The 23,378-nt window shown below is 46.7% G+C and overlaps 1 protein-coding gene across 1 annotated transcript in view; it reads left to right on the forward strand.

Moving 5' to 3' along the window:
- Nucleotides 1-20,040, forward strand: part of LOC311246622 (uncharacterized protein) — a gene marked incomplete at its 5' end in the record, with an annotated part of 72,022 nt that extends 51,982 nt beyond the window's left edge. Inside the window, 7 exons of the mRNA XM_084336770.1 lie at nt 6,413-6,487; nt 7,086-7,133; nt 8,770-8,909; nt 13,786-13,898; nt 14,851-14,981; nt 18,181-18,228; nt 19,902-20,040. Coding sequence (XP_084192896.1) covers nt 6,413-6,487; nt 7,086-7,133; nt 8,770-8,909; nt 13,786-13,898; nt 14,851-14,981; nt 18,181-18,228; nt 19,902-19,987 — 641 coding nt within the window. The 3' untranslated portion in view covers nt 19,988-20,040. The remainder of the gene's footprint in view (nt 1-6,412; nt 6,488-7,085; nt 7,134-8,769; nt 8,910-13,785; nt 13,899-14,850; nt 14,982-18,180; nt 18,229-19,901) is intronic.
- Nucleotides 20,041-23,378: the final 3,338 nt, after the last annotated feature.

The raw sequence follows: 23,378 nt of genomic DNA on the forward strand, positions 1-23,378 counted from the left end.
TATGAGGAGAGGAGAGGAGAGGAGAGGACAGGTGTGATGAGAGGAGAGGTGTGATGAGAGGAGAGGACAGGTGTGGTGTGAGGAGAGGACAGGTGTGATGAGAGGAGAGGAGAGGAGAGGAGAGGTGTGATGAGAGGAGAGGGCAGGTGTGATGAGAGGAGAGGAGAGGAGAGGAGAGGTGTGATGTGAGGAGAGGACAGGTGTGATGAGAGGAGAGGAGAGGAGAGGAGAGGTGTGATGAGAGGAGAGGACAGGTGTGATGAGAGGAGAGGTGTGATGAGAGGAGAGGAGAGGAGAGGAGAGGTGTGATGATAGGAGAGGAGAGGAGAGGAGAGGTGTGATGAGAGGAGAGGACAGGTGTGGTGTGAGGAGAGGACAGGTGTGATGAGAGGAGAGGAGAGGAGAGGAGAGGTGTGATGAGAGGAGAGGAGAGGAGAGGAGAGGTGTGATGTGAGGAGAGGACAGGTGTGATGAGAGGAGAGGAGAGGAGAGGTGTTTTGATGCAGAGGAGAGGACAGGTGTGATGAGAGGAGAGGAGAGGAGAGGAGAGGTGTGATGTGAGGAGAGGACAGGTGTGATGAGAGGAGAGGAGAGGAGAGGTGTGATGAGAGGAGAGGACAGGTGTGATGAGAGGAGAGGTGTGATGAGAGGAGAGGAGAGGAGAGGAGAGGTGTGATGAGAGGAGAGGAGAGGAGAGGAGAGGTGTGATGAGAGGAGAGGACAGGTGTGATGAGAGGAGAGGACAGGTGTGATGAGAGGAGAGGACAGGTGTGTTGTGAGGAGAGGAGAGGAGAGGTGCAAGGAGAGGAGAGGTGTGATGTGAGGAGAGGACAGGTGTGATGATAGGAGAGGAGAGGACAGGTGTGTTGTGAGGAGAGGAGAGGAGGAGAGAAGGAGAGGAGAAGTGTGATGAGAGGAGAGGAGAGGAGGAGAGAAGGAGAGGAGAGGTGTGTTGTGAGGAGAGGAGAGGAGGAGAGAAGGAGAGGAGAGGTGTGATGAGAGGAGAGGAGAGGAGAGGTGTGATGAGAGGAGAGGTGTGATGTGGGCTGAGGTGTTCTGAACCAAGGTTTTCAACTGACTCTAGAGGATGAATCAGTGAATACAACTGATATTATCATATCAATCATTTATCTGACATTACCTTCAATAATATATTGACATTAATCAAGATTCCATTGATATTAAACATTTTCAGTGGCACAGCATGAGAAGGACAGCGAAGCCCTGATCAAAGCCCAGTTGCTGGACCAAGTAAATCAACTGAATAAGACGATTGAAGGTGAGAAATACTAAAGTAAAGTGGAATTCATCAAAACGGTGTGTTATGAGACTGTTATGACTGTTATGATTCATATGATTCATGATTCAGAGGCTAAAGAATGGAAGCAGTTTGGCAGTTTTTACTACTTCTCTACGGGGGAAAAGAACTGGACTGAGAGCAGATTGGACTGTCAGAGAAGAGGAGAGGAGAGGAGAGGAGAGGAGAGGAGAGGAGAGGAGAGGAGAGGAGAGGAGAGGAGAGGAGGAGAGGAGAGGAGAGGAGAGGAGAGGAGAGGAGAGGAGGGGAGATAATAGGTGTGAGGAGGAGGAAAGGAGAGGTGAGGTGTGATGTGAGGAGAGGAGAGGAGAGGAGAGGAGAGGAGAGGAGAGGAGAGGAGAGGAGAGGAGAGGAGAGGAGAGGAGAGAAGAGGAGAGGAGAGGTGTGAGGAGAGGAGAGGAGAGGTGTGATGTGAGGAGAGAGGAGAGGAGAGGAGAGGAGAGGAGAGGAGAGGAGAGGAGAGGAGAGGAGAGGAGAGGAGAGGAGAGGAGAGGAGAGGAGAGGAGAGGAGAGGAGGGGAGATAATAGGTGTGAGGAGGAGGAAAGGAGAGGTGCGATGAGAGGAGAGGAGAGGATAGGTGTGAGGAGGAGGAGAGGAGAGGAGAGGAGAGGACAGGTGTGATGTGGGCTGAGGTGTTCTGAACCAAGGTTTTCAACTGACTCTAGAGGATGAATCAGTGAATACAACTGATATTATCATATCAATCATTTATCTGACATTGCCTTCAATAATATATTGACATGAATCAAGATTCCATTGATATTAAAAAATGTTCAGATCAGAGCCAAAGCAGAGCCCAGTTGGAGGACCAAGTAAATCAATTGAATGCAACGATTGCAGGTGAGAAATACTAAGTAAAGTGGAATTCATCAAAACGGTGTGTTATGAGACTGTTATGACTGTTATGATTCATATGATTCATGATTCAGAGGAGGATAGGTGTGATGTGAAGAGAGGAGAGGAGAGGAGAGGAGAGGAGAGGAGAGGAGAGGAGAGGAGAGGAGAGGAGAGGAGAGGAGAGGAGAGGAGAGGAGAGGAGAGGAGAGGAGAGGAGAGGAGAGGAGAGGAGAGGAGAGGAGAGGAGAGGAGAGGCATGAGGAGAGGAGAGGACAGGTGTGGTTAAGACAAGTCAAGTCAAGAGTTTTATTTGTCACGGCATACGAGTATACAATGAAATGCGCGTGGTCTTGCCCGCAACGATGTGCAATACGGTGGGTATAACATATAATAGAATCCAATACAAAAAACATTGTGCAATAACAGGTAACAGGTAACAGGTAACATGGTGTGACATCAAAATCGGTATCTGTACATAGTTATTTACAGAGCATATAGGACATGCTAGGTAGCTTTGGTAGTGCAATACACTGTTACTGTTGCTAATACAGATTTAAAGTGGCCTTTCCTTTTGGCAATAAGTGTGAGTGTGTGCGCATGAGTGTGTGCCCGCTCATGTTAAAGTGTTAATGTGGCTGCTAGTGTGTGTGCTCATGTGTGCTTGTGTGTGGATAGATCAGTGTTCTGTGGCACTCAGTGTTCATTGTTCAGGACTCTGATGGCCTGGGGGAAGAAGCTAAGCCTAAGCCTCTCTGTCCTAGTAGCTGGGGTTCGCAGGCATCTGCCTGACCTCAGCAGCTGGAACAGGCTGTTATTGGGGTGGTGGGGGTCTTTCATTATTCTGCAGGCTCTGGATTTGCACCTCTTGTTGTATAGAACCTGCAGGGGAGGTAGTGCAATACCCGTGGTACGCTCGGCTGAGCGCACCACTCTATGTAGGGCCTTCTTGTCTTGTGCCGTGCTGTTTCCATACCAGGCAGTGATGTTTCCGGTCAGGATGCTCTCTACAGCTCCTGAGTAGAAGGACTGGAGTATCTTCCCCGATACTCTGAACTTCCTTAACTGTCTCAGGTGGTAGAGGCGCTGTTTCGCCTTCTTTACTACTGTGTCTATGTGTGTTGACCATGTCAGATCCTCTGAGATGTGGACCCCCAGGTACTTAAAGCTGCTCACCCTGTCCACGGTAGCCCCGTTAATCATCAGTGGTGTGTGCGTCTCCTGCTGTCCTCTCCTATAATCCACGATCAGCTCCTTGGTTTTACCAATGTTCAGGAGCAGGCTGTTGTCCTGGCACCAGCATTCCAGTACCTCAACCTCCTCCCGGTAGGCCTTCTCGTCGTTGTCCGAGATCAGCCCCACCACCACCGTGTCGTCTGCGAACTTCACTATGGAGTTGGAGCTGAACTTGGCCACACAATCGTGTGTGTAGAGTGAGTACAGCAGGGGGCTCAGAACACAGCCCTGGGGGGACCCGATGCTCAGGGTGATGGTGTTGGAGGTCTGACCCCCCACCCTGACCGCCTGGGGTCTTTCGCTCAGAAAGTCCAGTACCCAGGCGCTCAGGGCGGAGCTCAGACCTAGCTCGATCAGCTTGTCCACCAGTCTGGTGGGGACTATGGTGTTGAACGCTGAGCTGTAGTCAATGAACAACAGTCTCACATAGCCCCCCTTCTGACGGTCAAGGTGAGAGAGGGTGCTGTGCAGTACCTGGAAGACCGCGTCGTCAGTGGACCTGTTTGTCCTGTATGCAAATTGCATAGGGTCCATATCACTGGGGAGGGAGGCACAAATGTGGTCCTTGACCAGCCTCTCGAAACATTTCATGACCACAGAGGTGAGTGCCACCGGTCTGTAGTCATTTGGACATGTTGGGGAGGGTTTCTTCGGTACAGGGATGATGGTAGACATCTTGAAGCAGGCAGGGACCACTGACTCCGCCAGGGATTGATTAAATATGGCGGTGAACACCGGGGCCAGCTGGTTGGCACAGGACTTGAGTATGCGTCCTGTTATACCATCTGGGCCAGCAGCCTTCCTGGTGTTCACCTGCATAAATGCTCTTCTCACACTGTGTTCCGACAACGAGAGAGCGTCCCCGCTCTCTCTGGTGTGAGGAGAGGAGAGGAGAGGACATGTGAGGAGAGGAGAGGACAGGTGTGAGGAGAGGAGAGGAGAGGTGTGAGGAGAGGAGAGGAGAGGACAAGTGTGTTGTGAGGAGAGGAGAGGAGAGGAGAGGAGAGGAGAGGAGAGGAGAGGAGAGGAGAGGAGAGGAGAGGAGAGGAGAGGCGTGATGAGAGGAGAGGACAGGTGTGATGAGAGGAGAGGAGAGGAGAGGCGTGAGGAGAGGAGAGGAGAGGAGAAGTGTGAGGAGAGGAGAGGAGAGGTGTGAGGAGAGGAGAGGAGAGGAGAGGCGTGAGGAGAGGAGAGGAGAGGTGTGAGGAGAGGAGAGGTGTGAGGAGAGGAGAGGACATGTGAGGAGAGGAGAGGAGAGGAGAAGAGAGGCATGAGGAGAGGAGAGGACAAGTGTGTTGTGAGGAGAGGAGAGGTGCGAGGAGAGGAGAGTTGTGCTGAGAGTAGAGGAGAGGAGAGGACAGGTGTGATGTGGGCTGAGGTGTTCTGAACCAAGGCTTTCAACTGACTCTAGAGGATGAATCAGTGAATACAACTGATGTTATCATATCAATCATTTATCTGACATTGCCTTCAATAATATATTGACATTAATCAAGATTCCATTGATATTAAGTTTTTTCAGATCAGAGCGACACCGAAGCCCTGATCAGTGCCCAGTGTCAGAAGCAAGTAAATCAACTGAATGAGAAGATTGCAGGTGAGAAATACTAAGTAAAGTGGAATTCATCAAAACGGTGTGTTATGAGACTGTTATGACTGTTATGATTCATATGATTCATGATTCAGAGGCTAAAGAATGGAAGCAGTTTGGCAGTTTTTACTACTTCTCTGCGGGGGAAAATAACTGGACTGAGAGCAGATTGGACTGTCAGAGAAGAGGAGAGGAGAGGTGTGATGTGAGGAGAGGAGAGGAGAAGAGAGGAGAGGAGAGGAGAGGAGAGGAGAGGAGAGGAGAGGAGAGGAGAGGAGAGGAGAGGTGTGATGTGAGGAGAGGAGAGGAGAGGAGAGGAGAGGAGAGGAGAGGAGAGGAGAGGAGAGGAGAGGAGAGGATAGGTGTGATGTGAGGAGAGGAGAGGAGAGGAGAGGAGAGGAGAGGAGAGGAGAGGAGAGGAGAGGAGAGGAGAGGAGAGGTGTGACGTGAGGAGAGGAGAGGAGAGGAGAGGAGAGGAGAGGAGAGGAGAGGAGAGGAGTGACGTGAGGAGAGGAGAGGAGAGGAGAGGAGAGGAGAGGAGAGGAGAGGAGAGGAGAGGAGAGGTGTGAGGAGAGGAGAGGAGAGGAGAGGAGAGGAGAGGAGAGGAGAGGAGAGGAGAGGAGAGGAGAGGAGAGGAGAGGAGAGGAGAGGAGAGGAGAGGAGAGGAGAGGAGAGGAGAGGAGAGGAGAGGAGAGGAGAGGAGTGAGGAGGAGGAAAGGAGAGGACAGGTGTGAGGAGGAGGAGAGGAGAGGAGAGGAGAGGAGAGGAGAGGTGTGATGTGGGCTGAGGTGTTCTGAACCAAGGCTTTCAACTGACTCTAGAGGATGAATCAGTGAATACAACTGATATTATCATATCAATCATTTATCTGTCAGAGAAGAGGAGAGGAGAGGAGAGGAGAGGAGAGGAGAGGAGAGGAGAGGAGAGGAGAGGAGAGGAGAGGAGAGGAGAGGAGAGGAGAGGCGTGATGAGAGGAGAGGACAGGTGTGATGAGAGGAGAGGAGAGGAGAGGCGTGAGGAGAGGAGAGGAGAGGAGAAGTGTGAGGAGAGGAGAGGAGAGGTGTGAGGAGAGGAGAGGAGAGGAGAGGCGTGAGGAGAGGAGAGGAGAGGTGTGAGGAGAGGAGAGGTGTGAGGAGAGGAGAGGACATGTGAGGAGAGGAGAGGAGAGGAGAAGAGAGGCATGAGGAGAGGAGAGGACAAGTGTGTTGTGAGGAGAGGAGAGGTGCGAGGAGAGGAGAGTTGTTCTGAGAGTAGAGGAGAGGAGAGGACAGGTGTGATGTGGGCTGAGGTGTTCTGAACCAAGGCTTTCAACTGACTCTAGAGGATGAATCAGTGAATACAACTGATGTTATCATATCAATCATTTATCTGACATTGCCTTCAATAATATATTGACATTAATCAAGATTCCATTGATATTAAGTTTTTTCAGATCAGAGCGACACCGAAGCCCTGATCAGTGCCCAGTGTCAGAAGCAAGTAAATCAACTGAATGAGAAGATTGAAGGTGAGAAATACTAAGTAAAGTGGAATTCATCAAAACGGTGTGTTATGAGACTGTTATGACTGTTATGATTCATATGATTCATGATTCAGAGGCTAAAGAATGGAAGCAGTTTGGCAGTTTTTACTACTTCTCTGCGGGGGAAAATAACTGGACTGAGAGCAGATTGGACTGTCAGAGAAGAGGAGAGGAGAGGTGTGATGTGAGGAGAGGAGAGGAGAGGAGAGGAGAGGAGAGGAGAGGAGAGGAGAGGAGAGGAGAGGAGAGGAGAGGAGAGGAGAGGAGAGGAGAGGAGAGGAGAGGAGAGGAGAGGAGAGGAGAGGAGAGAAGAGGAGAGGTGAGGTGTGAGGAGATGTGAGGAAAGGAGAGGATAGGTGTGAGGAGGAGGAGAGGAGAGGACAGGTGTGAGGAGGAGGAGAGGAGAGGAGAGGAGAGGAGAGGTGTGATGTGGGCTGAGGTGTTCTGAACCAAGGCTTTCAACTGACTCTAGAGGATGAATCAGTGAATACAACTGATATTATCATATCAATCATTTATCTGACATTGCCTTCAATAATATATTGACATTAATCAAGATTCCATTGATATTAAAAAATTTCAGATCAGATTTACATTATCAGGATCAGAGCCGGGTTTGAACCGATTGCAGGTGAGAAATACTAAGTAAAGTGGAATTCATCAAAACGGTGTGTTATGAGACTGTTATGACATTAACCACCTCATTCATGTTTTTTATAGTCTTACTATTACTAATGAAATGGCTAGGCATTTTTATGGACGCTGATTTATTTCCCATTACCTTATTTAGAATGTCCCATGTGCCCTTTATATTATTTTTATTTTCGCCTAACAATCTATTGTAATAATCTTTCTTAGCCCGTCTCATAATTAATACTAACTTATTCTTATACACTTTGTATTTAGTTTCAGCAGTCTTTTTTCTACATTTGATAAAATCTCTATATAGTTTGTTTTTCTTTTTACATGCATTCTCTAACCCCCTCGTTATCCATGGTTTTCTATTGTCATTACTTTTTTGTTTATGTTGAACCATTGGGCAGTGCCTATCGTAAAGTGTCCGATAGATATTCAAAAAAGTCACCTAATGCACCATTAGTTTGCCTACCCAACAAGTTTTGACCAGATGTCTTTCCGGACCTCTACATGTCGTGCTGTCACATTGACAGGAGAAGGAATCAACCTTAAAATGTCATCAAACATGTACCAGATACAGTCCTAGCGGGATGGCCAGAGATATCTATTCTGGCCAATATGGCGCATGCACTTCACTTGGGCATATCCTTCACCTGTTGCCACAATGATTCCAGGGTACAGCTCCTGGTCATATGTCAGGACACACCATTGACCAATTATCCATCACTACTCCAATCGATCTCCTGGGGTCCTTGAAGTTCTTCAGTCAGCTGTTCTGCTGATTTTTGTGCTTGTGCTTGTGTGGTTGGCTGAGGTTTGGCTGGGGTGCTTGTGGTTGGCTGAGGTATGGCTGGGGTGCGTGTGGTTGGCTGAGGTATGGCTGGGGTGCGTGTGGTTGGCTGAGGTATGGCTGGGGTGCTTGTGGTTGGCTGAGGTATGGCTGGGGTGCGTGTGGTTGGCTGAGGTATGGCTGGGGTGCGTGTGGTTGGCTGAGGTATGGCTGGGGTGCGTGTGGTTGGCTGAGGTATGGCTGGGGTGCGTGTGGTTGGCTGAGGTATGGCTGGGGTGCGTGTGGTTAGCTGAGGTATGGCTGGGGTGCTTGTGGTTGGCTGAGGTATGGCTGGGGTGCTTGTGGTTGGCTGAGGTATGGCTGGGTGCTTGAGGCTTGGGTTGCCCTGATCATTTGGGGGCCCATTATCAGTGGAGGAAAGATGAAGTGGTTAGTGTTGAAACATGTACAGGACAGGTTCTTCAATGTGGCACACAGACAGCTGACATCCCTGGTGATCAAGTGGCCTTTCCTGTTGGTGACCACTTGGTGTATTCGCATTGTCCCTGGGACTAATGGGATATTTGCTGGCATGTTACGATAAGCATCCACAATGTTCTCAGTTTCCACATAAAAGAGCTTCACTGTCGTGCCAGTTGTAAGTAGTGCTCTGTAAAGTGTGGTGGCATCAGGAATGTCACGCCCTGTACTCACAAGTTGATCTGCCAGTCTTTTTAATACTCCCCCAACACCATCAGGCGCTCGGCCCCGAAGCGTTGAATTCCAAAAAAAAAATCGAAGATCAGCCCTAGTTGTGTCATATTGTGTTGTGTCATATTGTGTCATATTATTGTGTCATCAGGCCAGTGTAATCAAGGCTGGAGAACATATGAGGACAGATGTTACTTGTTCTCAACTGTCGTAAAGTCCTGGGGGGCGGCTCATACCTTCTGTCTGGAACTGGGGAGCGACCTGCTGAGCATCCAGGACCTTCCTGAGAGGGTGAGGCAACACACACACACACACACACACACACACACACACACACACACACACACACACACACACACACACACACACACACACACACACACACACACACACACTGAATGTACTGTCTTGTCCTGTTGTGCCTTTTTCTATTTTTTTATTCGTGTATTTTATATTATGACATTGGTCTTGTGCTTTGATTGTGCATGCACTTTGGTTGGCTCTTGAGTTTTTAAACATGCTATATAAATAAATTACTTGACTTGATTAGATCCGTACTCTTTCATCCTCTCATCTCCTGTGTCTGTCTACCTCTGCCTTGTGTCCAGTCATGGCTCACCCTCTCATCTCCTGTGTCTCTACCTCTGCCTTGTGTCCAGTCATGGCTCACCCTCTCATCTCCTGTGTCTCTACCTCTGCCTTGTGTCCAGTCATGGCTCACCCTCTCATCTCCTGTGTCTCTACCTCTGCCTTGTGTCCAGTCATGGCTCACCCTCTCATCTCCTGTGTCTGTCTACCTCTGCCTTGTGTCCAGTCATGGCTCACCCTCTCATCTCCTGTGTCTCTACCTCTGCCTTGTGTCCAGTCATGGCTCACCCTCTCATCTCCTGTGTCTCTACCTCTGCCTTGTGTCCAGTCATGGCTCACCCTCTCATCTCCTGTGTCTGTCTACCTCCGCCTTGTGTCCAGTCATGGCTCACCCTCTCATCTCCTGTGTCTGTCTACCTCTGCCTTGTGTCCAGTCATGGCTCACCCTCTCATCTCCTGTGTCTGTCTACCTCTGCCTTGTGTCCAGTCATGGCTCACCCTCTCATCTCCTGTGTCTGTCTAACTCTGCCTTGTGTCCAGTCATGGCTCACCCTCTCATCTCCTGTGTGACAGCAGCAGAGAGGGTAGGATCTTTGAACTGAATAATACTGTGTACATCATTTTGAAGTGTGTGACTAAATTGTGTTGTGGAAATAGTTTGTAATTAGTTTCACCCAGCTGACAGAAACTGGAGGTGTGGCCTTTGTGCATGTGGCTTTTGTAAGTTAAGTGGGCACTTGTGACAGTTTTTTTTTTTTGCTTAAAGACCAGCTTTTTCTCTGTTGGAATCATTCTGATGACAGCAGCAGAGAGGGTAGGATCTTTGAACTGAATAATACTGTGTACATCATTTTGAAGTGTGTGACTAAATTGTGTTGTGGAAATAGTTTGTAATTAGTTTCACCCAGCTGACAGAAACTGGAGGTGTGGCCTTTGTGCATGTGGCTTTTGTAAGTTAAGTGGGCACTTGTGACAGTTTTTTTTTTTGCTTAAAGACCAGCTTTTTCTCTGTTGGAATCATTCTGATGACAGCAGCAGAGAGGGTAGGATATTTGAACTGAATAATACTGTGTACATCATTTTGAAGTGTGTGACTAAATTGTGTTGTGGAAATAGTTTGTAATTAGTTTCACCCAGCTGACAGAAACTGGAGGTGTGGCCTTTTGCTGCAGGTGTCACTCATCAGTAATTAGTGATAGTGATTTAAGGACTTGCTGGCCTAGCGTCAGCGAAGCGTCGAGAAACGAAGAGGGACAAAGAGGAGTTTTCCTGGAGTTCTCAGCAGAGGGATCCACCGATCCACCCAGTGCTAAGCACACCATAATCCTATATTTCCCTCCCACTCTGCTATTTCCCTACTATCTCGCTTCCTCCCTACAACCTTCTCCCTGCCACTCTTGCCACCACAATGTGCCTCATACCTATATCCACAATCTGCTCCTCCAGAACTGACTCTACCCATCCACGCCAGTTTGCTAGCAACCCGGCAAATCTCTCCTACCCTCCTACAGCCACTAATACACCTGTCACAGTACGGGGAGGCTTATGGAATTGTCAATCAGCAGTCAAGAAAGCTGACTTCATTACTGCCTACGCCCATAGTCTAAATCTGCAGCTCCTGGCTCTAACTGAGACCTGGATAACTCCCAATAACTCATCAACACCTGCAGCATTATCTACAAACTATAACTTCACTCACACACCTCGACCCTCCAGACGGGGTGGAGGCACTGGCCTCATGACATCTCCTTCATGGGCTTCAAACCTAACACAACTCCCAGAACTGTCACTCTCCTCCCTCGAATATCATGCAATATCTGTCTCTAATCCTTTCAATCTCACCATTGTTACACTCTATCGCCCTCCAGGTCCCCTCGATCACTTCATAGATGAGCTGGACATGCTTCTAAGCTCCTTACCGGAAGATGGTACCCCGCTCCTTCTATTGGGCGACTTCAACCTGCCTGACTCATCTCAGTCGGTCCCAGTGGTCTCCCTCCTACAACAATTTGACCTGACTCCCACTGCCATGCCTCCCACCCACAAAGCAGGCAACTCCTTGGATCTCATATTTTCCCGTAACTCCAGCATCATTAACACCACGGTAACTCCCCTACATGTATCTGACCATTCCTTCATATCCTTCTCACTAACTCTCATGCTTAACCGAAAGGTCTTCACCCCAACTCAAACCGTCTCACTCAGACGGAACCTGGCCTCCCTATCCCCCTCCACCCTCTCCTCTGACATAATATCCGCTCTACCTTTGAGTGACACCTTCTCTGCTCTCCCCACAGAGATGGCAACCTCCACCCTCCTCTCAGCCCTTGCAACCTCCTTTGACAAGCTCTGTCCCCTCGTTGAGAAACCTGCCCGCCGTTCCCCACCCAGTCCATGGCTGACGGATGCAGTGAGAGAACAAAGACAGGTCCTGAGAGCGGCTGAGAGGAAGTATAGAAAATCACGCCTCACTGCTGACATCGACACATATCACAACCTCTTGTTAACATTCTCCAAAACCATTACTAATGCCAAAGCTTCTTTCTTTCACCATAGGATCGAGGCCTCTGCCAAGAATCTTCGCAAACTGCATGCTACCATGTCCTCCCTCCTCACTCCCCCCCCACCCCCTCCTCCCTCATCTTTTTCTGCCGAAGACTTTGCGATCTTCTTTGAGGAAAAAGTGGAGAACATCCGCAGCTCCTTCTCCCAACCCCCACCCATTCCAAACGCTGAATCGAGAACCTCATCCTTCACTCTGTCATCTTTCTCTCCCATTACAGAAGCCGAGACCCTGACACTGGTAACGTCGAACCGTCCGACTACATGCCAGCTGGACCGGCTACCCTCCCCACTCCTCCAGACCATAGCACCGGACATCCTCCCATTCCTAACTGCAACCATCAACTCCTCACTCAACTCGGGGGTGGTCCCCACCTCCCTAAAACAAGCCAGAGTCACGCCCCTCATAAAAAAACCAACCCTGAACCCCACCGTCATAGCCAACTATCGTCCTGTCTCTCTTCTCTCCTTTCTTTCTAAAACACTTGAACGTGCTGTATCCAACCAACTTACTGCTTATCTCTTACAGAATGACCTCCTAGACCCCAATCAGTCTGGCTTCCGGACTGGCCATTCCACAGAAACGGCCCTCATTGCGGTCACAGAGGCACTTCACTTAGCAAAAGCGAAAGGCCTCTCCTCTGTCCTGATTCTCCTAGATCTATCTGCAGCCTTCGACACAGTCAACCATCAGATCCTCCTCGCGGCCCTCGCAGGAATGGGAGTGGCTGGATCTGCGCTGACATGGCTGACATCATACCTCAACGACCGCTCCTACCAAGTGTCATGGAGAGGGACTCTGTCGGCCACCCGCCCCCTCCGGACGGGTGTCCCCCAGGGCTCGGTCCTAGGACGCCTTCTCTTCTCCCTCTACACTAAATCACTGGGTAACATTATCACGTCTCATGGCCTCTCATATCATTGTTATGCCGATGATACTCAACTCTTCCTCTCCTTCCCTCCCTCAGATATCCACGTCTCTGAGCGGATCTCGGCCTGTCTGTCCGACATCTCCGCCTGGATGACGACCAACCACCTCAAACTGAACCTAAGCAAAACAGAATTGCTCCACCTGCCGGCCAAATCCTCCCCCCTGACCGACCTCTCCATCACAGTCGAGAATGCAGCTGTGACCGCGTCCCCGACCGCCAAGAACCTCGGTGTTGTCCTCGACGACCAGTTGAACTTCTCTGCTCACATCGCAGCGACAACCAGAACCTGCAGATTCCTCCTGAGCAACGTCAGAAGGATACGCCCCTTCCTGACAAAAGAAGCCACCCAACTCCTCATCCAATCAACAGTCATCTCCCGCCTCAACTACTGCAACGCACTGCTAGCTGGCCTCCCGGCCACTGCCACCAAGCCTCTTCAACTCATTCAAAACGCAGCGGCCCGCCTGATATCAAACCTACCGAAGTCGGCCCATGTCACCCCACTTCTTAGGGACCTGCACTGGCTCCCCATTGCTGCACGTATCCGCTTCAAGGCCCTCGACCTAGCATACCGTGCAGCAAAGGGAACCGCTCCCGCCTACCTCCGGTCAATGGTCTCTAACTACACACCCTCAAGACCCCTACGCTCTGCATCTTCTGGCCGCCTCAGACCTACTCCTATCCAAGCTCCCGGAGGGTCATCAAAGAGAAGCCGCCTATTCTCAGTCCTTGCCCCACAATGGTGGAATGAACTACCCATCCCAGTTAGGACAGCCGAATCCCGTCCAATCTTTCGCCGTCGACTAAAGACTCACTTCTTCAACCATTATCTGAAATGAAAAAAAAAAAAAAAAAAAAAAAATCTAACCCTGACTAACCTTACTGTCATGCACTTGTCCTAATAAACTAACCTACACTGTAACACGCAACACTTGATGAACATTGTTACTCAGCTGATAGAGTTGTACCCTTCTTGCTGTCTTGTCGTACAGAACTTGTAAGTCGCTTTGGATAAAAGCGTCAGCTAAATGACTAAATGTAAAATGTAAATGTAAATGTGTCTGTCTACCTCTGCTTGTGTCCAGTCATATCTCGCGACAGAAATCGGCTCAGATAGCTTCTGGATCGGCGCGAATGATGGAGCCTCTGATGGCGTCTGGGAGTGGACGGACGGGACAACCTTTCAGGAATCCTTATCGTATGTAAAACTGACTCCTTATCGTATGTAAAACTGACTCCTTATCGTATGTAAAACTGACTCAGACATTGGCAGGGCAGGGCATGGCATGGGATGTAGTGATGACTGAATGATGGGTGTCACCACAGGGGAAAGAGTGTTAACAATGTACATAGTCTAAAATGTAGTTCAGCTGCATTGTAGCATTTAAAGCTCTCCACTTCTCTCTCCTGTTCTCTCTCCTCTCTCATCTCTTCTCCTCTCCTCACCTCCCTCTCTCCCCTCTCTCCTCTCCTCTCCTCTCCTCTCCCCTCTCCTCTCTCCTCTCTCCTCTCTCCCCTCTCCCCTCTCCTCTCTCCTCTCTCCTCTCTCCCCTCTCCCCTCTCCCCTCTCCTCTCTCCTCTCCTCTCCTCTCCTCTCTCCTCTCCCCTCTCCTCTCTCCTCTCCTCTCCTCTCCTCTCTCTCCTCTCCTCTCCTCTCCTCTCCTCTCCTCTCCTCTCCTCTCCTCTCCTCTCCTCTCCTCTCCTCTCCTCTCCTCTCTCCCCTCTCCCCTCTCCTCTCTCCCCTCTCCTCTCCTCTCCTCTCCTCTCCTCTCCTCTCCTCTCCTCTCCTCTCCTCTCCTCTCCTCTCCTCTCCTCTCCTCTCCCCTCTCCTCTCTCTCCTCTCCTCTCCTCTCCTCTCCTCTCCTCTCCCCTCCCCTCTCTCCCCTCTCCCCTCTCCTCTCCCCTCTCCTCACCTCTCCTCTCCTCTCCTCTCCTCTCCTCTCCTCTCCTCTCCTCTCCTCTCCTCTCCTCTCCTCTCCTCTCCTCTCCTCTCCTCTCCTCTCCTCTCCTCTCCCCTCCCCTCCCCTCCTCTCCTCTCCTCTCCTCTCCTCTCCTCTCCTCTCCTCTCCTCTCCTCTCCTCTCCTCTCCTCTCCTCTCCTCTCCTCTCCTCTCCTCTCCTCTCCTCTCCTCTCCTCTCCTCTCCTCTCAGGTACTGGTTACCAGGCGAGCCTAATAACCATGGTCAGGAGCACTGTGTTGAAGTATATGGACCAAAGCATGGCCGGTGGAACAATAATAACTGTTTAAATAAGAAGAAGTACATCTGCAAGTATCCAAATCGTAGGTCCAGTGACGCTACTGTGTTTTATAATTTTCTACTGGCTAATGTAAACATGTAATGTAATGATTAGTGTAACGTTAATGTAAACACGAAACACCTAACACCCAAATGAGCACGTTGCCTGTAGCACAATAAAGCATAGATTAGTCAAATAGTTGTACTGACAATCAAATACTCACCAATGAATGTGACTTACTCCAATGCTCCCCTTACACATACACATACACACACTCACACTCACACTCACTCATACACTCTCTCTCTCTCTCTCTCTCTCTCTCTCTCTCTCTCTCTCTCTCTTGTTCCTCTAACCTTGAGGGCCCTGGATCTTACCCCGGGATCTGACCCTGAATTTGGCCCTGGGTCTGGGTCTGGACTCAGAGGCGGTGTCATGCACTGATCTGTGGTTGCTGCAACTGCTGGTTTTCTGCATCTCAGTTGTTGCGCTCTCCATTTGCGCCGCTTGGCTCTCCTTTCTCTGTCCCTTAGTTGACTGATAGACAGCTTTTTCCCTGTCTCCTTATCCTTTTTCCATTTCACCCTCTCTTTCTCTAAATATCTTTGTCGCTTGTCGGGATCAGCATCTCTACGTTGCCTGTATAGGCGCTGTTTCTCCGCTGCAGATAGAGTCATCCTAAGAAAATCATATAAAATACAAATACAAAAGTCACTTTAACATTGGCTGGAACCTCTTACTATTGGTAAGGGAAGTATATTTTCATGTACACACAAAAGCATATACTTTTGTCAGCCCTGTTACCATTGACTCAACCCTGTTACCCATTGAAAGGTAACAGGGCTGATGGTAACAGGGCTGACAGAAAAGGCAACTAGCAGCCATTACTAGCCATATGCTAACGGTCTTGACACCACATGGTGTGCATTCACAATTTCAAACAAATAACTTTTTAACATGCGCATAACAGTTCTGACGCAACAAGCTCGTCCCCCTCTGTTGGACATCACATAACTCGAAGAAAATGCATGAAAAGAGGAGCACACTTACTTGTCTTTTCTCCACCATCTTTAGAAAAGGAAGATGATGTCAGTTCCTGGACTATGTGTAACTTTCGGAACAGTCCATTATCTCTGAAGGGGTGTTTTCATCAAAAGTAACAGGGTTGACATCAACATGGGGACACAACTAAAAAGTATTTTTTTTACACATTTGCAACATATTTTTTAAAAATCCATTCATGCGTAGTAAACAACACCTGTGCTTTGATATAGGTTTAAGTTTTTATGTTCTAGTTTGGCTTTTTTGGCCTTAATAGCTAGTGGAAGTAGAACAATCTTACTGAGGGACAGGCAATTTTTTATTTTTTTGCAAGATGCTTTGCACAAAAGTGTTTAAAATTATTTTAAAAACAAAAAGCTAAATAAATTGTATTTGTCTTTATGTTACATGACACATCAGGAATCTAAATTATGAAATGTCTTATTGTTCATTATTTTTTTATTCAAATTGACAGAGGAGTTTTGTTCGAGGGACACAAAATGGCAAGCTTTCTTATAATGACCCCTATACTATTCTTAAAGTGATCTTTCCTTTTGTAAAGTGTCCATAATGTGAGCGTGTGCAGCATGAGTGTGTGTGTGCTCATGTTAAAGTGGCTGCTAGTGTGTGAGCGTGTACAGTGTGTGTGTTGTGTGTGTGCTCATGTGTGCTTGTGCGTGGAGAGTTCAGTGTTCAAGGCTCTGATGGCCTCTGAGGAAGTTCAATGGTCCTCTGAGGTTGTATCATTGATAAGCAGTGTTGGGAAAGTTATTTACTGTTCTGTAGGTATTTTCTCTGTGTCGAAATAAAGGCAAGTCAACCGTGAAAATAGGTACCATCTCCGCTGCAATATACTCAGCAACAAGCTTCTTCAGACCTTCTCCACTCACAGGGTGGTGTTGCCCTGATCTTACATTCAGTTCCTGTTGTTTTGTTTACATCCATCACTGGCTCTGGTCGAATGTTTATACGGCGGGTTTCACATTGTTGTGCTGCAGTGTCAGATGCTTCATCAAATTAGATGTCGTATTTTTCATGGTTGCAAACGTTTTGCTCCCCCCACATAGTTTACAACAGACAGCTATTGGACGTAACGTTACCTCTCTTCCTCAGCCTCTATGCTGCTTCATGGCTAGTAGCTGACGTGCTCTCACTGTGGAGGACAAAAACACATTGCATTCTGGCAACATTGATGATGAATAGTTTATTTTCAGTCTTTTTTTTACAGATAAATCAAAAACACACATGTGTGGACTTTCAAAAGAAAAAAAGAAAAAAAGAAAATAAATCCCAAATGTACATATTCAAAGTTTGGATTAGTAACTTAACTATAATATAATTTCTATTTTGGAAATTGTAAAGTCTTACAAAGTTACTGGGAAAGTAATACAATTACTAAGTAACGTGCTACTGGCCAACACTAATGATACGTGTGAACTGGACCACTGGCAATGATGTTACTTCAGACACATTTGGGTCTCATTCTCCAACAGACTTGTGACAAAAAGGGCTTCTCTTAGGGCCATTTGAGACCTTTTCGGGCAAGACATGAATATAGACAATATATTATAATTAGGGCTGTCAGTTTATCGCGTTAATTAGATTAATTAATTACACAGCAAATTATCGCGTTATGAAAATTAAGTCAAAATTAAATACAAAAAAAAATACTTTATATTTTTTTATTTATTATAATAAAAAAATTATCTTATTCATTCCATAAGAACGTAGAATACACATTTACATACTTTTTTTTAATATGGTCCATTTGCATGTTCTTAGTGTCTGATTCTAGGGACATCTATAGTAGATCTCCAGCTCTGAAGTACAGTTGACCATGGTTGACTTGGACAAACCTCTCCTAATCGCCCTCGTTTATCGGCCCCCTAGCAGCAAGGACTTTATTTCCCAATTTTCAGAGTTTCTGTCAAATACCATGTCCATCCATGACAGAATCCTGATTCTTGGTGACTTTAATATTCATGTGTGCTGCCCATCCAAGCCGATGGTGTCTGATTTCATGGAATTGATCGACTCATTCGACTCACTTTGCTTACTACCACCGCCACCCACAAACTAGGCCATAAGCTTGACTTAGATTTAACCCATGATTTCTCAGTGTCAAATGTGAATATTGATGAAAATGCATGCTCCTCTGATCACTATGCTGTAACGTTCACCTCCTCTCTCTCTCCCCCCAGGCAAACCGCATCGGCGTCCCTCCCGCAGCATTAACCCCTTAACAACCAGTAAGTTTTCCTCCGCCTTCCTAACATCTGTACTATTGAAGCCTCTCCCTCCCACCTTAACATAGATCAGGGGTGGTCATTTGGACGGAGTTGTTAAAACTCACTCCACTCAAATCAATAGAGTTATATTCCACTCTATTCAAATCAAATTTAAAGGGACGTGGCTGGGATAAATTGTGCCAGTCAGTCAGCCAAAACAAATTCTTGGACCAAGGTCGAACCGAGAGCTCGGGAGTCGAAGGCCCTCTGGGAGATAAGAGTGGCGAGCGGCGTCCCACAACCCCAATCCCTAGTCCCACCCCCCCCCTTCCTCTGCATTGGCGCTGCACTGTTGGCTGCCTCGTGTGAGGGAGACCTCCCCCACCCAGGACTTGGCTTGTGCACTCCCCCCCACCTTCCCCCCCCCCCCCCCCCCCCCCTACAGCCCTGTAACAACCCCAACCCGCTCCCCCCTCCTTCCGTAAATGGCGCTGCCTATGACGGCTGCCAGTCTGTTTGCGGTGGTGAATATGCATATGTTTGTCTCAAGGCTCTGTACCATTATTACTATCTAAAATGTAATAATTGTGGAATATTACTGTATTGAGCTGTATGTGTATGATCCAAGCGTCCTATGATCCTCATAGGAGCATAACAGGAAAAAGCATTCCATGTGAAGGTATTCTGTATCTTTGCATGTCAACTAATAAAGAAACTTGAACTTGAACTTGAACCCGCGGCTCGCGAGCCGCATGCGGCTCTTTGCCCGTCAATGTGTGGCTCTTCCATCCATAAAAAAAAATTAAAATTAAAAAAATTATAATCTTTTTTCTTTTCTTTTTTTGTCACTCATTCCATAAGGACGTAGAATAAACATTTACAATTTTTTTTTAAATGGTCCATTTGCATGTTCTTATTATCTGAATCTAGGGACATATATGGATCAGTGTCAGAAATAGTGTGTCTGTTACTAGGCTTGAGTTTTGATTGATTGATTGAAAACTTTATTAACAGATTGCAGAATGGGTACAGTACAGTACAGCTCAATACATACAATTGTTAAGGGGATGCAGACCAGAGAAAGAGTTTCGTCTTGTTTACATCAGGGTCCCCCATTTTTTATTCATCATTCAGTAAATTGTAATGAACCAAAGGAGAATATCAATTCTATTTAAAAAAAAATATTATCTTTGACTGTGAATAACACCATGCTAAATGCCATTGACCAGACCTGAAAAAAGTGTGTGACTTGTAGTCCAACATGGAAAAAATAGTTTGTTTCAACACACTGTAGTTTGTAGTTTATTACACGGATTTCCAAGATAATCCAGCCTTTTTCCGTAGATCGCGAGATAAAACGCGTTATGTGCCATAAGCCCGAATCGTTCTGGTTGAGTCCCTGAAACCCCAAATACTCCCAAATCAAAGGTATATAACATGTACATATGTACCTTGACAAAAAGTATATTAAGTAGCACAGCAACTTCTGACTCAGCGCGCACTGCAGCAGAGAATGAGAACATAGTAGAAAACATGAAATGGACTTTTCATTCAGTCAGGACTGTGCTACTGGGGGTGCACCTTGTAGTGCTAACCATGTCTTTAATGAGAGTACTTTGTGATGTGATCAGCTGTGATGTCATGTGATCTGCTGTGATGTTGTGAATGTTGTCATATCCACATTTGTGTTGCAGACTCTTTCCTGCCGGCTACGGAAAAAAATCACGCTCCTCTGCCAGCTGTCAACACTGAAGCCAGATTTCATAATGAAGCTCCTTAGGGGTAGTTACTACAACCAGCCTGGTCCCAGAGCTGAAGCCAGACGCCTGGAGAAGGAGGAGGAGGCAGGAGCTCAGGGCTCAGTATAGGGTGGTTGCAGGGGGTGTAAAGTACTTGAGTAATTGTACTTCGTTACAATACTTAAGTACTGTTTTGGGGGATTTGTACTTTACTCAAGTATTATTAGGTTTGTATACTTTGTACTTTTACTCCATTACATTTCAGAGAAGAAAAACATACTTTTTACTCCTTACATTTAAAATGCAGACCTACAAAGTACAAAGTACAAATCTCACAGGTCCAACCATTTGAATTAGTATATTTTAATTGTTTATCTGGCCGAACTAACGTTAATGTTATTAACCCTGCAACCACAGGTAAACAGCCAATCAAATCCCCATCAATGGAAAATTAACCCGCCCATACCCATTCTGATTGGTCCTTGTGCAACACTAGAAAGCGGGGATCTTTGATTAAACACCTGCTATCAGAATAATAGAGTCAAATCCGCATTATGCTGTGGTTAATATTGTGATATTATTCAGGGTACTGCAGTATTCTGTCTTTAATATTGTGATATTATTCATGGTACTCCAGTATTCTGCCTTTAATATTGTGATATTATTCAGGATAATCCAGTATTCTCTCTTTAATATTGTGATATTATTCAGGGTACTCCAGTATTCTGCCTTTAATATTGTGATATTATTCAGGATAATGCTGTGATGTGAATGCCGTCCATGTTAGTTTACCTTCAATGGAGAAGTGCATTAAATAATTTTATTGAAAAAAAAGTGTCCTCGGTTCTTTCATTTCAGCATTGTCTATCGCAGAACACATTCCATTGTGGGCAGAGTGTATGCTTGGTTTCATTCCAGCCTTGCCTAAACACCAGCTGATGATTTCACTAATTGGCTCACCTCTCCAACTAACTCACCTGGTGCAATGTGTAGTTAAAATGAAAACTTGGCCCATGATGGAATGAATTTGAGACCCCTGGTGTATCCCTTTAAAAAAAGATTATTTTACTTTTTAGTACTTAAGTACATTTAAAAGTAGGACTTTTTGACTTTTACTCAAGTGTGTTTTTAGCCAGATACTTTGACTTTTACTTGAGTCAGATTTTGAGACAGTACCCATACTTTCACTTAAGTATAATTTCTGGGTACTTTTTACACCTCTGGGTGGTTGTATGATGAAGAGGAGCTCAGAGTAGGATGGTTTTATGATGAAGAAGAGCTGAGTAGGATGGTTTTATGATGAAGATTTTTTTTTATTTGATTTGATTTTTATTAAGGATCCCCATTAGCTGGTGCCATAGCAACCAGCTAGTCTTCCTGGGTTCCACATAGGGCCGTAGCCAGGGTTTAGAAATTAGGGAGGTCCATTTATTTTTTTGGCCCAGACCGGCCCACTATAATCGGTCGGACACCACCCACCGGTACACCATCCTTACGGTCCCCTTAAATATGCGTACCTACTGTACTATTCCCCCCCCCAACCCATTACAAAGCTGGGTAGTAAGTGCCATGGACAAGTGGACCAGTGTACTCACTCGCTCTTGGCTGAATCTTGTTTTGGGTGGTGATGTAAAAACACCTGCATCATAGCAGGCTCAGGATGGGCAACGTAGTCTATAGCCTGTTCATCCCTGTCTCTCTCCTCCACAACCTGGCTTGACTAGACATAAGGAGAGAGATGATTACAATTAACTGGTACATTCAGGTCCAGAATTGTTGGAATCCCCTGACAAAGATGTGCAAAAAGCTGTACAATTTAAACAATACCATACTGGTAATGAGAAAATAGTTGTTTATTCAATGAATGCATGGAGCAGTTCCATCTTATTTCATTTGATACTAACTACTCAGTTCATACAGATTTCAAGTATTCAAATATCAATGATGAATATTGCATAAGGTTTACACAGTTAATAGATCACCTTCTTGTTTTATATTCATCTTATATGGCAATTAAATCAATGGTGTGTTTGTTTGGGGAGTTTGACCTACAGTTAATGTGCCTACCACGTGAAGGTGCATGATCAATGGACAGCACAAAAACAATTTGTGTAGGTGGAGACTAGAGCTACCACAGATAGTAATAAGTTATTAAGAGTAAGTAATCCATACCATATATATCCTAATAGTTACCTTATTACCATACTTGGCTGAAAACAAACTTTGCTGCCTGTTGTGAATGTGTTTTTCCCTGTAGGCTAATACATAAGTAGGCATACATTTTTGCAGTTGAGGAAAAATTTGCAGTTGAGTAGGCTATAATGTGCTGTGTTTTTATGTCTTCCATCGAGGACCACCTTGGAAATAAGTGTTAATGCTTGTTAATGAATGCTTTTAGGTGATATCCTCAGGAATACAAATTGGTCAAGATCATTTGTTTTTATGATGTGTTTTTAATTTCCAAATAAATCTAATCAAATAAAAAAGCAGTTTTTGCAGTTGAGCTACTGGTGTTGTATATTATACAGCCTTTTCATGCATCTTTATCAAGGGAACCCTTATCCTAATGATTTAAAAAATAATATTATGATGATACGATATGGACCTAGTAGTTGGGTCATCTGTGGCACTTCGTTTCTCAATGGATTTTTTAAAAAGGCGGGGGAAATTTGTGAGAGACCAAAATCCAAAATGGCTGCCGTGGAAATTAACTTTTTAATGGTTTGACCTACAATGATGCCCAATACATGGTACCAGCCCCCTCTCAGTCATGTACCAGCCCCTCTCAGTCATGTACCAGCCAGCCCCTCTCAGTCATGTACCAGCCCTCTCTCAGTCATGTATACCAGCCCCCTCTGTCATCTACCAGCCCCCTCTCAGTCATGTACCACAGCCCCATCTGAGTCATGTACCAGCCCCCTCTCAGTCATGTACCAGCCCCCTCTCAGTCATGTACCAGCCCCCTCTCAGTCATGTACCAGCCCCCTCTCAGTCATGTACCAGCCTCCTCTCAGTCATGTACCACAGCCCCATCTCAGTCATGTACCATAGCCCCATCTCAGTCATGTACCACAGCCCCCTCTCAGTCATGTATACCAGCCCCCTCTCAGTCATGTACCAGCCCTCTCTCAGTCATGTACCAGCCCCCTCTCAGTCATGTACCAGCCAGCCCCCTCTCAGTCATGTACCACAGCCCCCTCTCAGTCATGTACCAGCCCCATCTCAGTCATGTACCAGCCCCCCTCTCAGTCATATACCTGCACGACTGGCGGGGGGGGGTGCTTAGTAAGAGATGTGATTGGGCCAGCCCAGTGTCAGTCAGTACCAATGGGCCGATGTCTCAGCCTAGTAGTGGGCCGGTCGTTGACAAAAAAAAAAAAAAAAATATAAAAAAAAATTATATATATATATATATTTTTTTAAATAGTTACA

The sequence above is a fragment of the Notolepis coatsorum genome, assembly GCF_963971535.1.
Source record: "Notolepis coatsorum genome assembly, chromosome: 19".
In the NCBI taxonomy this organism is placed as follows: domain Eukaryota; kingdom Metazoa; phylum Chordata; class Actinopteri; order Aulopiformes; family Paralepididae; genus Notolepis; species Notolepis coatsorum.